Source organism: Urocampus carinirostris, chromosome 16 (genome assembly GCF_059441175.1).
Source record: "Urocampus carinirostris isolate Australia breed hairy pipefish chromosome 16, RoL_Ucar_1.0, whole genome shotgun sequence".
NCBI classification, from domain to species: Eukaryota; Metazoa; Chordata; class Actinopteri; order Syngnathiformes; family Syngnathidae; genus Urocampus; species Urocampus carinirostris.
The window spans coordinates 20,654,904-20,671,253 of record NC_142364.1 but is presented as its reverse complement, the minus strand read 5'-3'; the positions used below and the strand labels follow the sequence as shown (position 1 = coordinate 20,671,253).

Sequence of the window (16,350 nt, the reverse complement as noted above, 5' to 3'; positions counted from 1 at the left end):
TAATGGTATGCTATTTTGCCTTGCTTTAACCTTTTATTGACATGAAGAGCATCACAAGCATCTGAATAGTCTAGAAAACAACATAACAGCAGCGATAGTTGCAGCAACAAGACAACATTCAAATTCACAGACTGCTTCTCATGTGCAGTTTTACAGCAATACTAAAGACGCCTTGTCATAAAGTAACTTCCTTTCCAACCCACAGCGTATAAATATGTGTGGCTGTTTTGTAGAGATGTGTTTTTCTATGCAATAGCCACCTTTACATTCTTTAATGTACTGTCAAGTTGAAATACAGTGACTGAAAAGATAATTAAATTAATTAACAGACAGGCTGATTTTAAAAAATCTTAAAAGAATAAAGAACTTCATTTTCCCCAAAGAATCGTGCATGGATAAAAAAAAAACAAAGGCATACAAAATATCCACATTTGAAAAGTTTATGTTGATGTTTTAATTTGACAAAATGTTTCAGCCGGACATCATCTAGCTCTACACAATGCAAACTCTTCAAAATAAAATGCTCTCCTATATAAGTAATTCAAGTCTTTAAAAACATGTACAAAAAATATTTTGTTTAAATAATACAAAAGGGACTCTCATAATCTGTGTTTATATGTTCTGTATGAGTGGTACATGGACTAGGTTTTTATATTGCTATGTTTTGTACATTTCAGGACCGTGTAAGATAAAAAGTTTTGATTCTATCAATCCATCCATCCATCATCTACTGCTTGTTTGAGGTCAGGTCGTGGGGGCAGCAGCCTTCAAAGAAGCCCAGACTTCCCTACACCCAGCCACTTCATCCAGCTCGTCTGAAGGGATCCTGAGGGGTTCGCAGGCCAGCCCAGAAACCTAGTCTCTCCAGTGTGAGACATGACCGTAACACCTCCTTAGGGAGGTATCTTTATCAAATGCCTGAACCACCTCAGATGGCTCCTCACGACTAGAGGAAGCCAACAGTACCATATCATCTAAAAAGCTGAAATGCAATGCTGAGGCTTCCAAACCAGTCGCCTTGCACACCACAGTTCTGCCTAAAGTTCCATCAATAAACGTTATGAGAATCAGTGACAAAAGTCAGATTTGGCTGAGTCCAACTCCCACTGAAAACAAAGCCAAGTTATTGCCAGCAATGATTAACCGGCGCCTGTCCTACGCTCATGGGATCCAGCTCAGCCCCAAGAGACGATGTGGGTCCCGCTATCTATCGGCACACCACCAAAAAGAGAGACCTATGTGGTTAGGAACGTGGAGAGCCGGGTGGCAACCAAAGGCTTTGACCGTGGTGGACCTATCTCTGGCTACAGAAACTTGTTAAGGAGAACGAGCTGGTGTGTGGGTTTTGGATTTTAGTTAAATCATTTATTTTTCAAGCGAATTGAATCTTTTGGCCTTGATGAATGCCATCCCGTGCGTCCGCATGTGAGTGTTCAGATTCCCTTCAGTCTCGAATTGCCTTCTGCAAACTTTGCATTTGGTCTTTGGCATGCCGTCGTCGCTGTCTGTAATTTGGTTCAGATGGTTCTCCCTCATGCTCTCGTCGTCATCCCGACCCCGTAGTCGGCTAAAACCTTTCTCCTTCAGCCGGTGTACAATAAAGAGGTGTCGGGCCTTGGAGCGGGGTGAGGTGTAGCACAGTCCACACTCCTGGCACTGGAATGATGAACCGTCCGACTTGTGCTGAGGTATGTGCTTGTGGAAGGCAGAGATGTCCTCTGTGGTGAAGCAGCAGACGGCACACCTGTGAACCTTAGGGATGTTCACCTTGAGCCTTTTCAAAGGATGAAAATCCAAATTCCTGGCTTTCAACTTTGGGGATTTTTCATCATCTTCGTTCTTTCTCTTAGGGCTGGCAGTCTGTGCAGGAAATTAGAAAGATATGAGGAGTGACAAGCGAGCGGAACAAATAAACGTTTTATGTCTTTACCATTTTCCTATCTGACAAATCATCCTTGTTATCAGAGGTTACTGTCTTCTCCTCTAAGGTCCCATGCTTCATCTGAATATGCTGATCCAGCAGAATTCTCTTAGTGAAATGCTGACTGGGAGTGGGGCAATGTCTAGGGAAATGCAGTAAAATCATAGTTACATTGTCTGCGGTCACAATTTAATTTGTATAGGGATTTTTGAGTCAGTGTGTTTTTCTGTAGTCTCAGTCATCATCTGTAAATTATTGTGTTGCACAGCAAAAGATAACTCACAATCTAGTCTTACTCTACTACTCAATGATCAGTACCAGTAACGTGCAGTGAGGTTCGCGTCTGGTGAGGCACAGTCAGGTTGACAAATAAATGAACCTATGTCTTAGTCAGCTTTTGATTGGCAGAGCAAGAAACCAATATCTAAACTGTAACAAATGAAAAAAACATTTTATTGTCCTAACTTATGATGGTCTATCCCGATACATCGTTTGAATAAAATCATCAGTAGATAGGTAATCCTTCATTATGGAAAAAAAGACCATTCAAGGAAAAAAAATACTGGATTGGTTGATTTACTGTTATATTTCCAATATAATCTCTAATTCTATTGTTTGGGGCTAAGTTGTATGCCAAATCACAGTACTTGGTCTCGTTATCGCCCTCTGCCAAGAGGCAAGATAATTGTGTGTCTCGCTCTGTATCTCCAGATGCTCAGCAGAGTAAATCTTTGTATACAAATTGTATTAATAATATTCATTGCATGTGAAAATTCTGTGATCTTGAAAAAGAATCACCTGCCTTCCCTGACTGCACTTCATTGAGTAGGACATGTGCCTCAATGCTAAATCTATTCCACCCTGGTCATCCTGGAAGGGGGATTATCACTTATGAGGCCCCTTCTCAAGGTTTATTTTTTCCTCACGCTGAGGTTTTGAGTTTTTCTTTGTCCGCATGTAGGTTTTAGATCAGGGGATGGTGTAATTGTAATCCTGTGCAGTCCTTTGAGAGTTCTTCCTCCCATCCATTTTGTAGGAAAATCAGCTGTTATACTCACGGACAAGTGTAGACCTTGCACACACCCTTGTGTTTAAAGCGGTTGTGTCGACAAAGACTGTGTGCAGAACTGAAGGACTTTTCACATTGTTGGCACGGGTACTTCTTCAATATCTAACGTTAGAGAGCAAGAATGTGCGGCTGCAGATATTATTTATAGCTGTTACTTAATTTAACTCACCAGATGTTTCTGAGAAATAATTCATTTACCTTGCCATGTTCTTGTTTCATGTGAGCCACAAAGACCTCCCTGGAAGTGAAGTCTGTGTGGCATTCTTTGCACGTATACCCTAGGTCATTGTGAAGCTTCCCTGAGTTGTTTTTGGTTATTTTTTGTGTCGATGAAGGTTTAACTTTATGTCCACCCTTGTTTTGACCGTTGACCTTTTGTCTATCTTTGTTATCACTGGGTCCATTCAAATTTGTAGTCTTAGTACTGAGTGGAAGGTTTGGTGGGGCCTCTGTAGTCTTCAGAGTTCCATGTATGTCCTAGAAAAGTTGAGTTGCTGACTTTAATTGAGGTGTGATTAGGTTAATAGATTTGTGTATGAAATATTGAGGTCATACCTTTATATGTTCCATCATGAGCTCTTTCTGTGCATAGTGCATGGAGCAGTCGGGACATTTAAAGACGGGAACTTTATGATTGGACACATGCTGGTCAAAGTGTGCGTAGAGAAGAGACTGCAGGGTGAATACAGTATCACACATGGAACATTTGTAGATAAGCCTGTTGGATAGAAATAGGGCAAAAATTAAATCGCTCCTTCGTTTTGTGGAATACAGATGTCACAGCCAGCATGGTCGCCGTGGCGACCGGCTGGCCCCGCCCCCTGGGCACCAGCTGAAGCAGATCGCCTAATTTGCGCGTTAGCTTCTTAAGGGTGGGTTGTGGGTATTGCAGGTGTTGGTTCATTGCATTTTTTGTTCTGTTTTGCTCTGTCCTGTTTTGTTTGAGTCGGAGGAAACCTGTGTTTGCACGTTTTGAGTAAAAGCCTGTTTTGTTAGTATTCCTAGTCTAAGTTTCTGATTGTCTGTAAGCCTTGTTTCGTTTTGTCCCATGAGTGTTGGACGACTTTTATTTTGCTAAATAAAAGTACGGATCGTTAACGCAAATGAGTTCTCCCTCCCTGCCTCCTGCCTCCGTTCTGGTCCGGTTCCCCGTGACAACAGAACCAGAGCTTGGCAATTTTTTTGAAAGAATTTGATTAATTCTTCATTTTAAAAATTGTCAATACATGATAGCGAGTGTATGAATTTTCATTTGATTTAATTTACTCATAGCTTTGGCTGACGATCAAAATATAGTCTCTAACTTCTTGTGTCTTTTAGGCTTGTTAGTTACAAGCTACAGTTAGGTTGTTATTTTTATACATAAACTTCGACATTTAACTTTCGTTTAACATTGATTCAAAATATGTTTTATTGTCCAAACATTTTGCACGAATCATTTCTTTTTCAATCAATAAAACGTCATTTTAATAAATGTATTTTGGTTGTTTTTTTAATGTATTTAAATCATAATTCTCGAGACCAGAGGTGACCAATGTAGTTGCCACAGGCACTAGGTAGCCCAAAAGAAGACCTGTGTATCCCGCAGACCACTTCTGAAAATAGGTCACTATGATGGGTCATTAGAGTTCTCTAGGAAATGTATTTTTTATCTCTCATGAGAAATCTTTGACATTATCGGTGTCTTTAAGTACATGATTCTTCCAAAATTTTTTAAAAGATATATATTAGTTATATCAGGAGGCTATACAAGGCAGTATTAGAAAGAGCCTATTTTAACCCCAGCTATCATTGAAATCTAGTATTTACATAATTATATCATAGTGATTATTTTATATATTTTTATTTTAGTAGTGTGTACCAAGCTGGCTTCTTTTGGCAATAATCAGTAGCAATAAAAAAGTAGGTTTCAGTTCGAAAAATAGTCGGCGACCCCGGCTCTAGACTGACAAAAAAAAAAAATGGCCTATATCACCCAGCCCTTTACAGGTTTTAATAATTTGCAAATTATTGTGTTACACCTGCTTGTAAAGTGTATTCAAATGAGTCAGTTTAATGATGAGTATGAAAAAATGTATTCGCATTGTGTCTAAAGCTTAAAAAAACTGTTAATGGGAGTGTGATTTTTTTTTCCAAATTAAGTAGGACACGGCAATAACTTATCACAATCGGTTTCCAAAAACTAATTTCTCTAAATTAACCCAGGATGTTGGACTGAAGTCAACAATTGAAATTATGGGTAATATTCAAAAGTCTCTGGCAATACGCTGCCAATGCATAAAGAAGGCCTACTTCAAGTCCTACCAGATTAACTGATAAGTAATATTAAATGCCTTCAAAAGCTTTAATTTTAGAGTTTTTTCCTGACAGCATGTCTTTCCATAGCAGCTGATTTGACTCTCTTCACGACCCACTGTGACCAACATTAATGGCACAACACCAATCCTTTATAAAGACTCACTTGGGTTCTTCTGCTTTCATTCCAGGGTGCTGTGTGTATGCATGTGAGTGCGTTGCCGGCGCAGACTTGAAGGCCATGGGACAAAGAGGACATTTATAGAAGCTCTCACAGTGTGTGTTCTGGATGTGCGACTTCAGAGTTGCAACATCAGCGTAAATCACACTACAGTGGATACAGCTAACAAGCAGAGACAGAAAAACAATTTTAAAAAATGTTAGCCACTATTAAACATGAACACACTCTCAAAAATACTTTCCATGAGATGGTTTCAGCCAACGTTCACTATTTAAGCAAAGCAGTTATTGTAACACCTGTCTGGGTGGCAGTTGTCACATGATCTTGGAAGTGAGGACTGTTATTATTGGGACTAAAAAAAAAACGGGAGCAAGAGAGAAAAGTGCGGCATTTGTGTGTTTGTGTAAATTAAAAGAATGTTGGAAAGTAACTCTCAAACATTAAACTTCAAAATAAAAGAATTGTAATTCAAGAAACTAACCGGTAGCCAACCCTACGGGTGTAGTGAAGGCAGTTCTTCGTAATGTGCGACTGGAAGTGGACAGAACGACAGCTTGCCCCACATTCGGGGCAAATGTATGGATTCTTGTGCTGGTGGATTCGTTGGTGGGAAAGAAAACTGCAATGGTTTGGAAGAAGCATTTGACAGAGGGGGCAGGGTTTCTGATAGAACAGAAAAAAAGAGAAAAGGGGATATACAGCTGTTAATATCCAAAATTTTATTTTCCTTTGTTTCTAATTCTGCATGCGTCACACTTTGAAATTTCATTTCGGGGCAAGTTTCTTTGAGTCCAAAGTTAGCATTGCCTGATTTCATCTTTAAGGTTGTAGTTGCATAGGCCCTGAAACTTCAGCATTCAGACTTTTTGTTAAAGTTCCCTCAAGATTGTCAAACGTTCCACCTCATGCTACACTTATAAGGTAAATGGAAACTTTGGACAGTGTCTCGATTCCATTAGACAAATATAAACTACATTTCTGAAGAACAGTGTTTCTTTTTGTTTTGTTAGTTTCATCCAACATATAGCTATATCTCTTCCTGTCACCTATTATTCTTACTATGTCTACAGTGTCGTGCTTTTAAAGGTGGGGGGCTCGATTGGAAAACGTAATTCTGCAATCATGACTTTAGGCCAGGACGTGGCGGCAGTGTAATATGTGATTTGGGCCCAAGAACATAGCATTTCTTAGATGCGCTTGAATAGACTCTTCTTTTTTCATCTTTTAAGGGGTTTGTTCCACCCCGAACAGGCCTGATAAAACTAAGATAAAAGCAGATAGGTGCATTGGAAAATAAAGCACAAGGGCTCTTTGTACTCATTTAGGCACTGTTAACCTTTACTTACTGGAGAAAATGTTTAATTTTTAACATTTTAAGGACACCTCAAACTATACACCCCACTTCTAATGAATTCTATTCGGTTAGATTAGCATTAAACAAATTTCCTTAGGCATTTGAGTTTGTGTGTCTTGATTAAAATATTATGACCCTCTAAAACTGTAATAAGAAGTCACGTTAAGTTGTCATTTCTAAAATTATGAGATTGAAAATGTTTTTATGATAAAACTATGTAAAACAAAAAACAATTTGGTGCTCCAAAAGGAGAGACAAGACATAAAAACATTAAGTTTGCCTCTTCAGATTTGTCGATCGATTATTTATTAAAAACATTTATTGATTCTGAAATATTCTACACATTCATTCTGAGGTTTACATATGCTTCAGTCATCACATTGTCTAACTTTGCCCATTGGAGGTGCCAGCAATCCGTTTGAACATTCATATTGTCAACATAACAACTGTCCGTCAGTCAAAGTTCAGGTCTTCAATGATACTTCACGAATGAAAAAACATTTCTCCTGTGCCAAACTAAGATTTATTAAACATCATACCTGTCCATTTGTCTCCAAAAATTGTTGATAATGCGCTGCTAGTGAGCTGTCGTCCTGGAACATTTCATTACATTCCCAACACTTGGGGTTGTTCCTGCTGAGCTTTGATGCGTCGTCCTCTAAGGGCATGGCCGCCTCGAGAGGAGAATTGGTTGGAGTTGAAATCAGTGCACTTGGTGACCCAATTGTCGGAACCTTTACAGTCGTTTGAACTGATAATGTTTGTGCATCAGAGGTTGGAAAGATTATACTTGATGGAGAGCCAGAGAATGGTGATGTTGTTATCATCTGGTCTGCAGGTATAGGCTTTAATATGAGGTGTGAGCATTGCATGACAACACCTTTATCCTTATGGCTCCTCGCGTGAGACAGAAGACTGCATTTGTTGTAAAAGACAAGGCTTTTTGAGCAGTAGTTGCAGGTAACCTCAATCTGCACACTACGACGTTCATAGTGTTGGTTAAGGCTCTTTTCAAGAGCAAAGGAATCGCCACACTCCAGACACTTGTAGCCCAAACTGGGAATCGAAATACAGGCTGAGGTTGGCGGTGAGAGGTTTGGAACATATACAGGAATAGGATTAATGCTACTCAGAATTTTATTGAAAGCATCAACTACAGAGCTTTGAGCACTGCCAAAGACTTGAACCCGGGAGACTTTCTTTGGCGACTGGCCTTTTAGAAGCGTCTGCTGTTTAAGTCCTTGTAATTGGTGTGCTTTGGCCTGTTGAGAGGAGGACATTGCTTTCTGGAGCTCACTGGCAGTCAAAGACACATTTCTAGAGAGAACATTAAGATTGCTAAAATGGACTGCCTTCGGTAGGAGTTTGGCACTAGCTAGACTAGAAGCAGGAACCACGACGGTTTGTTGTTGCATGGAGTTTGCTGCTTTGAGAATGGCATTGCCCGCACTTTGTACAGATGCAGCTGGAATGACCGTTGCTTTGACTGTAGTGTTATTAGACAGCTTCAGGTTAATGACTTGAGAACCAGCTGTCTTAACAGCTGAGATTGGCAGGAAGGCTGTTGCTACCGGTTTAATGGTCATCTGCTTAGTTTTTTCAATCAGTGGTCCACCACAGGTCGCAACAATTTTAGTTGGTAAAGACGGCACTGTGGCGGATGAAACAAGTGCACCCTTGTTAGCCTTGACTTTTAAACCTTTTACAAAATTCTCTTCTTTATTCACTTCAACGAGATCCACATTTGGGATGACTCGCGTGACTGTGCGCTTGATCTGTCCAGAAGATGTTTTGATTGTTTTTATCCTGACTTTTGGAATGACCTTGGTGCTGCTACTCTCACTATTGACGCTAGAGGGGCTATCCGAGGGTCCTGACAGTAGGCGATTTGCCATTTCCAGTGCTGATTCCTGCTCATGTTTCTTAATATGAGCTTTAGAAGTTTCTTTGTCTGTGTTTGAGCCCATCTGTGCAATAGGAGAATTTGAAATATGGTGTGTCGTTTTTTCACTTTTTGCGCTTAGAGCAGCAATGGCTGCAATGCAAGAAGAAAGTTTTGCAGAGGTCTTGGACTGGATTTTGCCTGTTATTTTATTTTCTCTGCTATGTTTCAACTGAAGACTTCCTGTGGGTTCGTCTTGGAACCAATTTAATTGAATGGTGTTATTGAATATGGAGTCCTCTAGAGTGCTATTTTGATTGTTATTATGGTCTGGCTTTAAGTCCTTTTTGGGGGGCTTCTGAACTTTTTCCACAGATGTAGGGTATTTCAACTGTTTCTCTTTCTTCATGTTTTTGATAGCTGAATCACTTTCTTCAATCTTGTCTTCCTCAAACTCTTCAGCAATGAAGATTGGACTGAACTGATAATCTTCCGTGGAATGACTCCACCCATTTTTGGTGCCTTGACTAACCGTTGGTGTGCCAGTCAAGAAGCCATTTTGTAGTTTATTGCCATTTCTTATGTAATGAACTTTGTTGTGGGACTGCAAATCGTTTTCAATATGCTGAGTTGTATCTGCATTTCTGATATTCTTGACGATGACACTCACACCAACATCTTCGTTGTTTGATGGGGGAAACTTTGCTTGGTCAACTTTGTCTTCATGGTCTTCTTGCTGGCCGGAATCAATTGCAGCTTTAGGATCCACCATGTCCGGGATGTCAAAGGCCGCTAGGAGGTCGTCAAAGTCTGGTGTCTTCATATCACCCATATTCTTTTCCCTGTTGTAATGACAATCGCACCTGTAATGGGCAGAACATTTTTTCCAGTAAGTGGAGCAACTGTCCTCATATGCTCAGGAGATTAACTGTTTTGCATTCTTAATTCGGAATTAATTAACTATTGGTGGATGGATTATAAAAGACAGATACTCTTGATTTGTGAACATAAATATACAGGTAAAAGCTAAGTCAAACAAATCTATTTGTTGACGTCTCTTTTTTAAAACCAATAATTGAATGTTTGCAACACAAAGTGAAAGAATGAACACAGAAGAAATTTTATTTATGTTTTTAGGTTTGTGATATTTTATTTTTTATTTGCAATATTCATTCATTTTTTAAAAGCTTATAAACTGGGTTTCATTGTTTGGTCCAGGCTGTACTTTGCAATTGTTTAGCCAGATGTAAAACGGCTACTTAATCAAACCTATCTGGGCAGAGGTCTTGAAATACAACTTTAAAAATTGTTAAACAGTTTAATAAAATATTGACTTGCTTTTAGGCAGCACGGCGGCGCAGTGGTTAGCGCTTGTGCGGCACAGTTCATGCCGTGGGTTCAAATCCAGCTCCAGACTTCCTGTGCGGAGTTTGTATGTTCTCCCCGTGCTTGCGTGGGTTTCCTCCGGGCACTCCGGTTTCCTTCCACGTTCCAAAAACATGCATTTCAGGTGAATTGGCCGGTCCAAATTGTCCCTAGGTGTGAATGAGCGAATGAGTTGTCTGTGCGAATGAGTTGCCCTGCGATTGGCTGGCAACCAGTTCAGGGTGTCCCCTGCCCATTGCCCGGAGATGGCTGGGATGGGCTCCAGGCCCCCCGCGACCCTAATGAGGATAAGCGGTACGGCTAATGAGATGAGATGAGATGATTTGCTTTTAAATCCGAACCAATCTGAGGGTTTTCAGCTCTTCAGAAAAATCTTTCATTATTAAATGTGAAAACATATTTCACTCAAGCATGAGCATTTTATTTCTGAATTTGTGTTGCTTGAATTTATTCTTGTATTTTCCTTTTAATGGAAATGATACTTTTGTAAAAATGGAAATGCTTGTTGTTTCTGTCAAGATTTTGGATGTGCAGATGTGTGTGGGGTTAGTTTGCTTCCATTGACACTTGAGCTTTTCATGCCAAAGACTGCATACATTGATTACATCGCCTACATAGTTATAGTCCTACATATCAGGAGACCTTTCTCGATTTGGGGCGGCAGTAGCTCAGGTGGTAGAACGCTCGTCTTGGGATCAAGGGATCCCAGTTTGAATCCCGGCTTGTCCGTGTTACATGTCGAAGTGTCCTTGGGTAAGACACTGAACCCCTACTACCCCCAATAAGCAGGTTAGCGTCTTACATGGCTGCAATACAAGGCCGCTATTGGGAAATGTGAAGCACACTGTAAAGCGCTTAGAGAAGTCATTGACTTGAAAGCGCTATATAAATGCAGATCATTTCATTTCAATTCAAATGATGCATGGATTTCAGCGATGGTGGGGGTTGAGGAAAAGTGGACTGGTGAATAATTCTAGGATGCAAAAAATGGCAGCTGCAACGGTAGCGACGAGGAAGAGTGAGGCCTGGCTGGAGCAGAAAGCCTGAGATGTCTGATTCTGAAAGTGAATCGCAAATATGCCAACATATGTAAGGAAAACCACAAATAGCTCACACACTCACAAAAGGCAACAAAACCATTTGAGTGAAATGAAGATTCGTTTTAGAAACATGCAACATAATCAAACACTCCTCACCCTGTAGACCCGTTCCTCTGCAGCCACTAGCCAAACCTTCCTCTTTTCCCTTTTTCCCCATCCTGTAACAAATACTCAATACACTGCAAACCCTCCAAAAGCTGTGTGCGCTATGCACTGAAGCAACAACACCCCCCCAAAAAAATCTTGCCTCTTGACAAAAGGCCCAGAAGTCAGGGTAATGTTACATCCAGGGTTGTGCTAAATCCTGGTGGTCCATAGAAGGTCCTCTTTTGTCATTTTCAGAAGCACTGGTAGCACACAGACATACAAACAAGACATAAATATCATGCCCCGTGTTTGCGTGCGTAAGTGTGTGTGTCTGGGCTGCAGATTCGCAGACTCAAAAGCAGCCACCTCCCCCTCCACCCCTCGTCCTTTTCCCAAATCTCCTATCTTGTCTTCTCAGCGAGCTTTTGCCGCATAGCAAACCGCCGCAGGGTGGATCCTCATCCCCTGGTAGCCGGTGGGCAAGAAGCAAGGGGCTGCCATTGAATACCACCTAAAACTCTGAGGAGCACAGACATAGCATTGTTCCCGACGGCGCTGTCTGCCTCAAACTGGTTTCAGCTAGTTCTACTCTCCCCGACATAAAGCCCTGCGCTGCATTGCGGCCTCAAAACGCACACAGGAAGGAGACTCCCAGGATGCCAAATCCAGAATTTCTGACTTTGTGTTTCAAAATATGGATATGGGCAGGATCAGACACCTTTGTGAATATCAGATCAAATATGCATACACGCATAAATGATGTTATCAGAGTAAGAAATTATATTTAAATTTAGTGTGGTTGAGGATCCCAAGGAAGTCATGACACGGGGTGAGGATTGCAGGTCTGGATGTTGTATGTATGACAACAAAGCAAAGACAGGTTTAGTAAACTGACTTGGTCAATTGTTCTCAAGTGGACTGATTTTTGGACCATAACTAGCAACTTTTACTTTTTAACGGTTTTCTTCAATCTACAAGAATGATCCTCTGAATGGACCTCTGAACTGTGAGGCACACAAGCTGATAGCAGCACACTCTGGTCGCTATAATATTGTTTAACGCAAATCGTCATGTCGATCCCAATGCAAAGTAATTAAAGATAAAAACTCACCAAATGAACCGACCCTACGAAAATCTTTTTTGGTTTCACGTGGTCAGTGTTGTTTTCTTGACTTAGGGATTCATGCTACCTCCAACTCTCTCGCTAATGGTTTTTCCTTAGCGGCAAGTTAGTTAGTTTACATTTGTTCTAGCATGACGTAGGTCAACATTCTTCTCGCTGATTGCCTGAAATCGTAGAAGTTTGGTTCTATTTATCGTTTGCTGTATCTTTCTGTCATCTTTCTTTCCAACAAGACATTTGCAACTGCGCTCGCCCATGCAAACTAAACCGATTTTGGTTCAAACATACCACTTCAAAGCACTGGTTCAAATTCAGTCTGGAAACGTAACGCTGTCAGTAAAACAACCTTAGGTAAAACATATCGGAACTTGTTTTTCTTTCTATGAGGCCCAGTACCAAACTAACCACGACCCGTTACCAGTCCACTGCCCAGTGGTTGCACTAAGCTCTCGATCCTCAAGTAAAGGTGTCTCTTGCAAACATCACACATCTCTGCACCTAATCCATCTTCTTGGTCCTCAGGTAAAAATGAAATTGTTCAACATTTTGTATTAATGCTTCTGCTTCCCTTAGATGGCCAACCAAACCGATGCCACCTATCTCCACGTTTGTCCACAGATACATCCGTCCACGTAAACATGCACATGCAAATTTAGAAGGACATATTGCATACCCAGTAAGATGTTTCCCCCCACACCGGAAAATGGATCTCTTTCGGTTCTAGGCCTTAGCACCTGCCTCAGTGTCTCAGCCCAGCCATTGCAGCCTCCATCTTCTTCCTCCTCCCCCTTCCCCCTCCTCCCGCTCTGGTTGACTGATTCACTCCCAGTCCGGGCCTCCTTTCCGCCTTTGGCTGGTGCTGCCACCTTCACGGACATTCATAGAGGGGAAGGATAGAAGTAGGGGGGAAGATGGGTGTGGAGTTGGGGAGCAGTTTTCAGCAGGCGAATCAGGCCTTTTGTCTCTGTCGTTGGAGGGGGCGGCGGAGGCGGTAAAGGGACCCTCCACTCTGGCTCAGGAGCAGCAGCTGCTGCAGAGGAAAGAGAGAGAAAGGGAGGCAGATGGAGGTGGGGGAAAAAGAGTTGAAGGAAAAATGGGGGAAACGTCTAATGAGGGTGTGAATACGAGCTCCATTTTCATGAAAAGAGACCTCTCGCATTGCAGTTCATCAGTTTATGATCGAGTGGTGTGTATTGAGACTATCTATGAAGGAGGATTAACAGAGGTCACTAGGTCTCCATGAGTCCTGTATAGTGTTGGGAGTAACACATAACAAAGGAACACCTTCCTGGACCGCTTTTTCTGTTCTTGGTAACGAGTACTGTAACGCGTTGTTAATAACATTTTGGAACTCATCTGTCATTACAACATGGTGCGTTACTCTGCTATATAATTAAAGCACATCAGGCATGACAATGTATTTGTTCTTTGACGGTTCCTCCTTCGCTTATGAAGTAACATACAATCCTCAGTCCGCCAGCATCACAATGCTGGTTACAACAGTCTTGAAAGGTGTGCATGTTATCGACCTTCAAAATGAAACATGAAATAGTTGTGGTGGCGCCGTCTCAAGGACACTGAATTTCTCCCCACTGATATTTTGATATTCTCCCTATCGTATACACTTGCATCTGAAATCATTGGGTCAGTATATATGCACATATTTGGTTGCATGTCACCAGTAGCGAATTATAGGCAGTGCGTGGGAAGGAGGCGTGGCTTATACAGGAACAACAAAATCAATGGGACAAACCTGAGCACTGAAATAACGGTAAGAGTGTTGAACTTGTCTTTTTTGTATTGATTTTTGCAATACACCATGCCTTGGGGAAGAAAAAGGAAATGTCTCGTTCAATACCCAGAAACGGAGAAGGAAATCTTGGAGTGGTTTGAAGACAAAGACAAAATGGATATGAAGTGTCACGGCTGTTTCCAAGCTCTCAAGATTGCACAAGCCAAGATAAATAAAGGGTCAGGTTCAATATGAGTACATACGGTAATTTGTAACCTGATAGTTACTTTCAGAGTAATTGACTACTTTTGGTTTTTAGTAATCAGGGGTTGGAGGGGTTGGTTGGGTGTTAACGCAATTACTTTTTAAGTGAAGCAACTATTAAATGTGATAACTAGTCACACGCACAACATGGTTGATGAGGGAATCTTGTATGAGTAGGTTCAATGGCGGGGAATGGGAGTGTTATGTGAAAAGAAACACCACTCTTTCCTGATTTTCATATTCTTGTCGGTCTTTCCAAGATGAAAGAAGCTGCGAATTGGAAACAAGATGCTAACCTACCTGGCTGTCCCTCATCAGGCCTTGCTTACTAATCCTCGACACATCTTGCCAGCTTCGCACGACTCCCAGCCTTTATTGTGAACGGGGCCGTGAAGGATTCATTGGAGAAATGTACGGAATCACTGAGGTAGGAAGCATACGTGCACATAAGTGTAATTTAAGGCCGGAGTGGCGCTATCTTCCTCTCGCTGGTGTGATCTGTTTTGTGCAGGAGAGGGGAGCACGGCTATCTTACCCTCCCCCACGAATATGGTCCCGTGACGTCATTATTCTCCCCTGGATGAGAGTAGGCCAAAAGAATGAATGGATTTAAATGTACACGATGTATCGATCCTTTTGTGGTCCGTTATTCAACAAAACATACATTCAGATGGCTTGATTTCTGATTTGCATCAAACGTATCCCATATTAGACATGTTTTTCTTTTATCTCCCGTTGTGAAGGCCTCACTTTGTTTCTACCTTCCCTCCATCCTCTACGGGATTACAGGATCAGACAATATCTGCACTTCTGTCTTACATTTTGTAAGTGTATTTTTGGCCCCATTGTTTCTTCTAGTATTTTACTGTATTTCATGCACTATAAAACACACCTGTATTATAAGGCACACCCTCAAAAAAATGGTATTTTGTACTAACGGTCCGGCTTTGCCAGGCATTCTACTCGGGCGAGGTTGTTGGGACCGCAGTCTGTTGAGTCATGTGCATAAGAAACAATTGCATCAATCAAGGTGTTGGTTCTGGAGATTGGATTCAGCTGCTTGGAGTGGTCATTTGTCGGGAGCTGGAGTGAGTAAGAGACCCCATGAAACCAGACCCCATGAGAGCAGATGTTTTTATGTTTTTTTGGTGTCATGATTGCTGATTCGGGGCACCTGCAGCTGCCCCGGTGGCGCCGGCAACCCTGGTCGCTGATTGGCTCCTTGCCACTTTTTGAACCCCCCAGCTCATTGTTACCGGCGTCCGATCGTTGCGAACCTTCAGCTCCTGCTAAGGCAAGCCTTCCGAACCTGATTCCCTGTTTTTGACTCCCGTACATTTCCCGGCTTTGACCTGTTTCCCTTTGATCAAGTCTCTGCTTCTGCGCCCTGGCAACCCGACCTGCTTTTCCCTCTTCGACACCGCTATCGCTTGCCAGAGAAGTGCCACTTCCGCGTCACGAGCGAGCTGCTCCCCACAATCAACGATCACTGGATCGTGGGTGCCAGCTTACGTCTCTTTTTAAATAAAACTAAGAAACTAACGCAAATGGGTTCCTGTCTGCGTTCCTGGTTCCTGACAGAACGAAACGGACCAGAAAAAGAACCCAGCGGAAGTTTTTTACGAGCGCCGATCGGCGAAAGGAGACATGCAGCGTTCGCGTCGGGCTGAGGGGGAGGTCAGACGGATGGCGGGTGAAGTGTCCGCCATCCTTCAAATTGTCCAGCAGCAACAAGAGTGGCTTAAAAGCCAGCAAGAAAAACTAGATTCACTCACGGAAATACGTGCTCGTCAGCAGCATGCATCGGCCCCGCCCTGCGGTAATTCCACGACTGCCGTGGCGCCACCCGCCCCGCCCATCCCGTTCACGAACTCTCCCGCCATCGGATCGGCAGAACCGCGAGTGGGCGCATCTGAAAAGTTCTGTGGAGACCCGGCACAGGTTCACGCATTCATT

At 42.1% G+C, this 16,350-nt stretch overlaps 1 protein-coding gene across 2 annotated transcripts; it reads right to left on the bottom strand.

The window, feature by feature from the left end:
• znf532 (zinc finger protein 532) lies at window positions 1–14,863 on the bottom strand. 2 transcript variants are annotated; one of them, XM_088356227.1, is made up of 10 exons: window positions 14,695–14,863; window positions 13,072–13,428; window positions 7,360–9,565; window positions 5,948–6,129; window positions 5,452–5,628; window positions 3,546–3,708; window positions 3,189–3,467; window positions 2,980–3,092; window positions 1,931–2,063; window positions 1–1,860 (listed from the first exon to the last, which is right to left on the bottom strand). In XM_088356227.1, the coding sequence occupies exons 3-10, from the start codon at window positions 9,532–9,534 to the stop codon at window positions 1,366–1,368; spliced, it is 3,717 nt and encodes a 1,238-aa protein (XP_088212353.1). In that variant the 5' UTR covers window positions 9,535–9,565; window positions 13,072–13,428; window positions 14,695–14,863; the 3' UTR covers window positions 1–1,365. The 2 variants fall into 2 exon arrangements, with proteins under 2 accessions (XP_088212353.1, XP_088212354.1); XM_088356228.1 differs by lacking the exons at window positions 13,072–13,428; window positions 14,695–14,863 and adding an exon at window positions 11,285–11,970.
• Window positions 14,864–16,350: the final 1,487 nt, after the last annotated feature.

Coding starts and splice junctions, on each gene's coding strand:
- znf532 (XM_088356227.1), bottom strand. CDS start 9,534: ATGGGTGATATGAAGACACCAGACTTTGACGACCTCCTAGCGGCCTTT. Junction 5,629..5,947: donor ACCCGTAGGGTTGGCTACCG/GTTAGTTTCTTG, acceptor TCTGCTTGTTAG/CTGTATCCACTGTAGTGTGA. Junction 3,468..3,545: donor TCATGATGGAACATATAAAG/GTATGACCTCAA, acceptor CAACTTTTCTAG/GACATACATGGAACTCTGAA.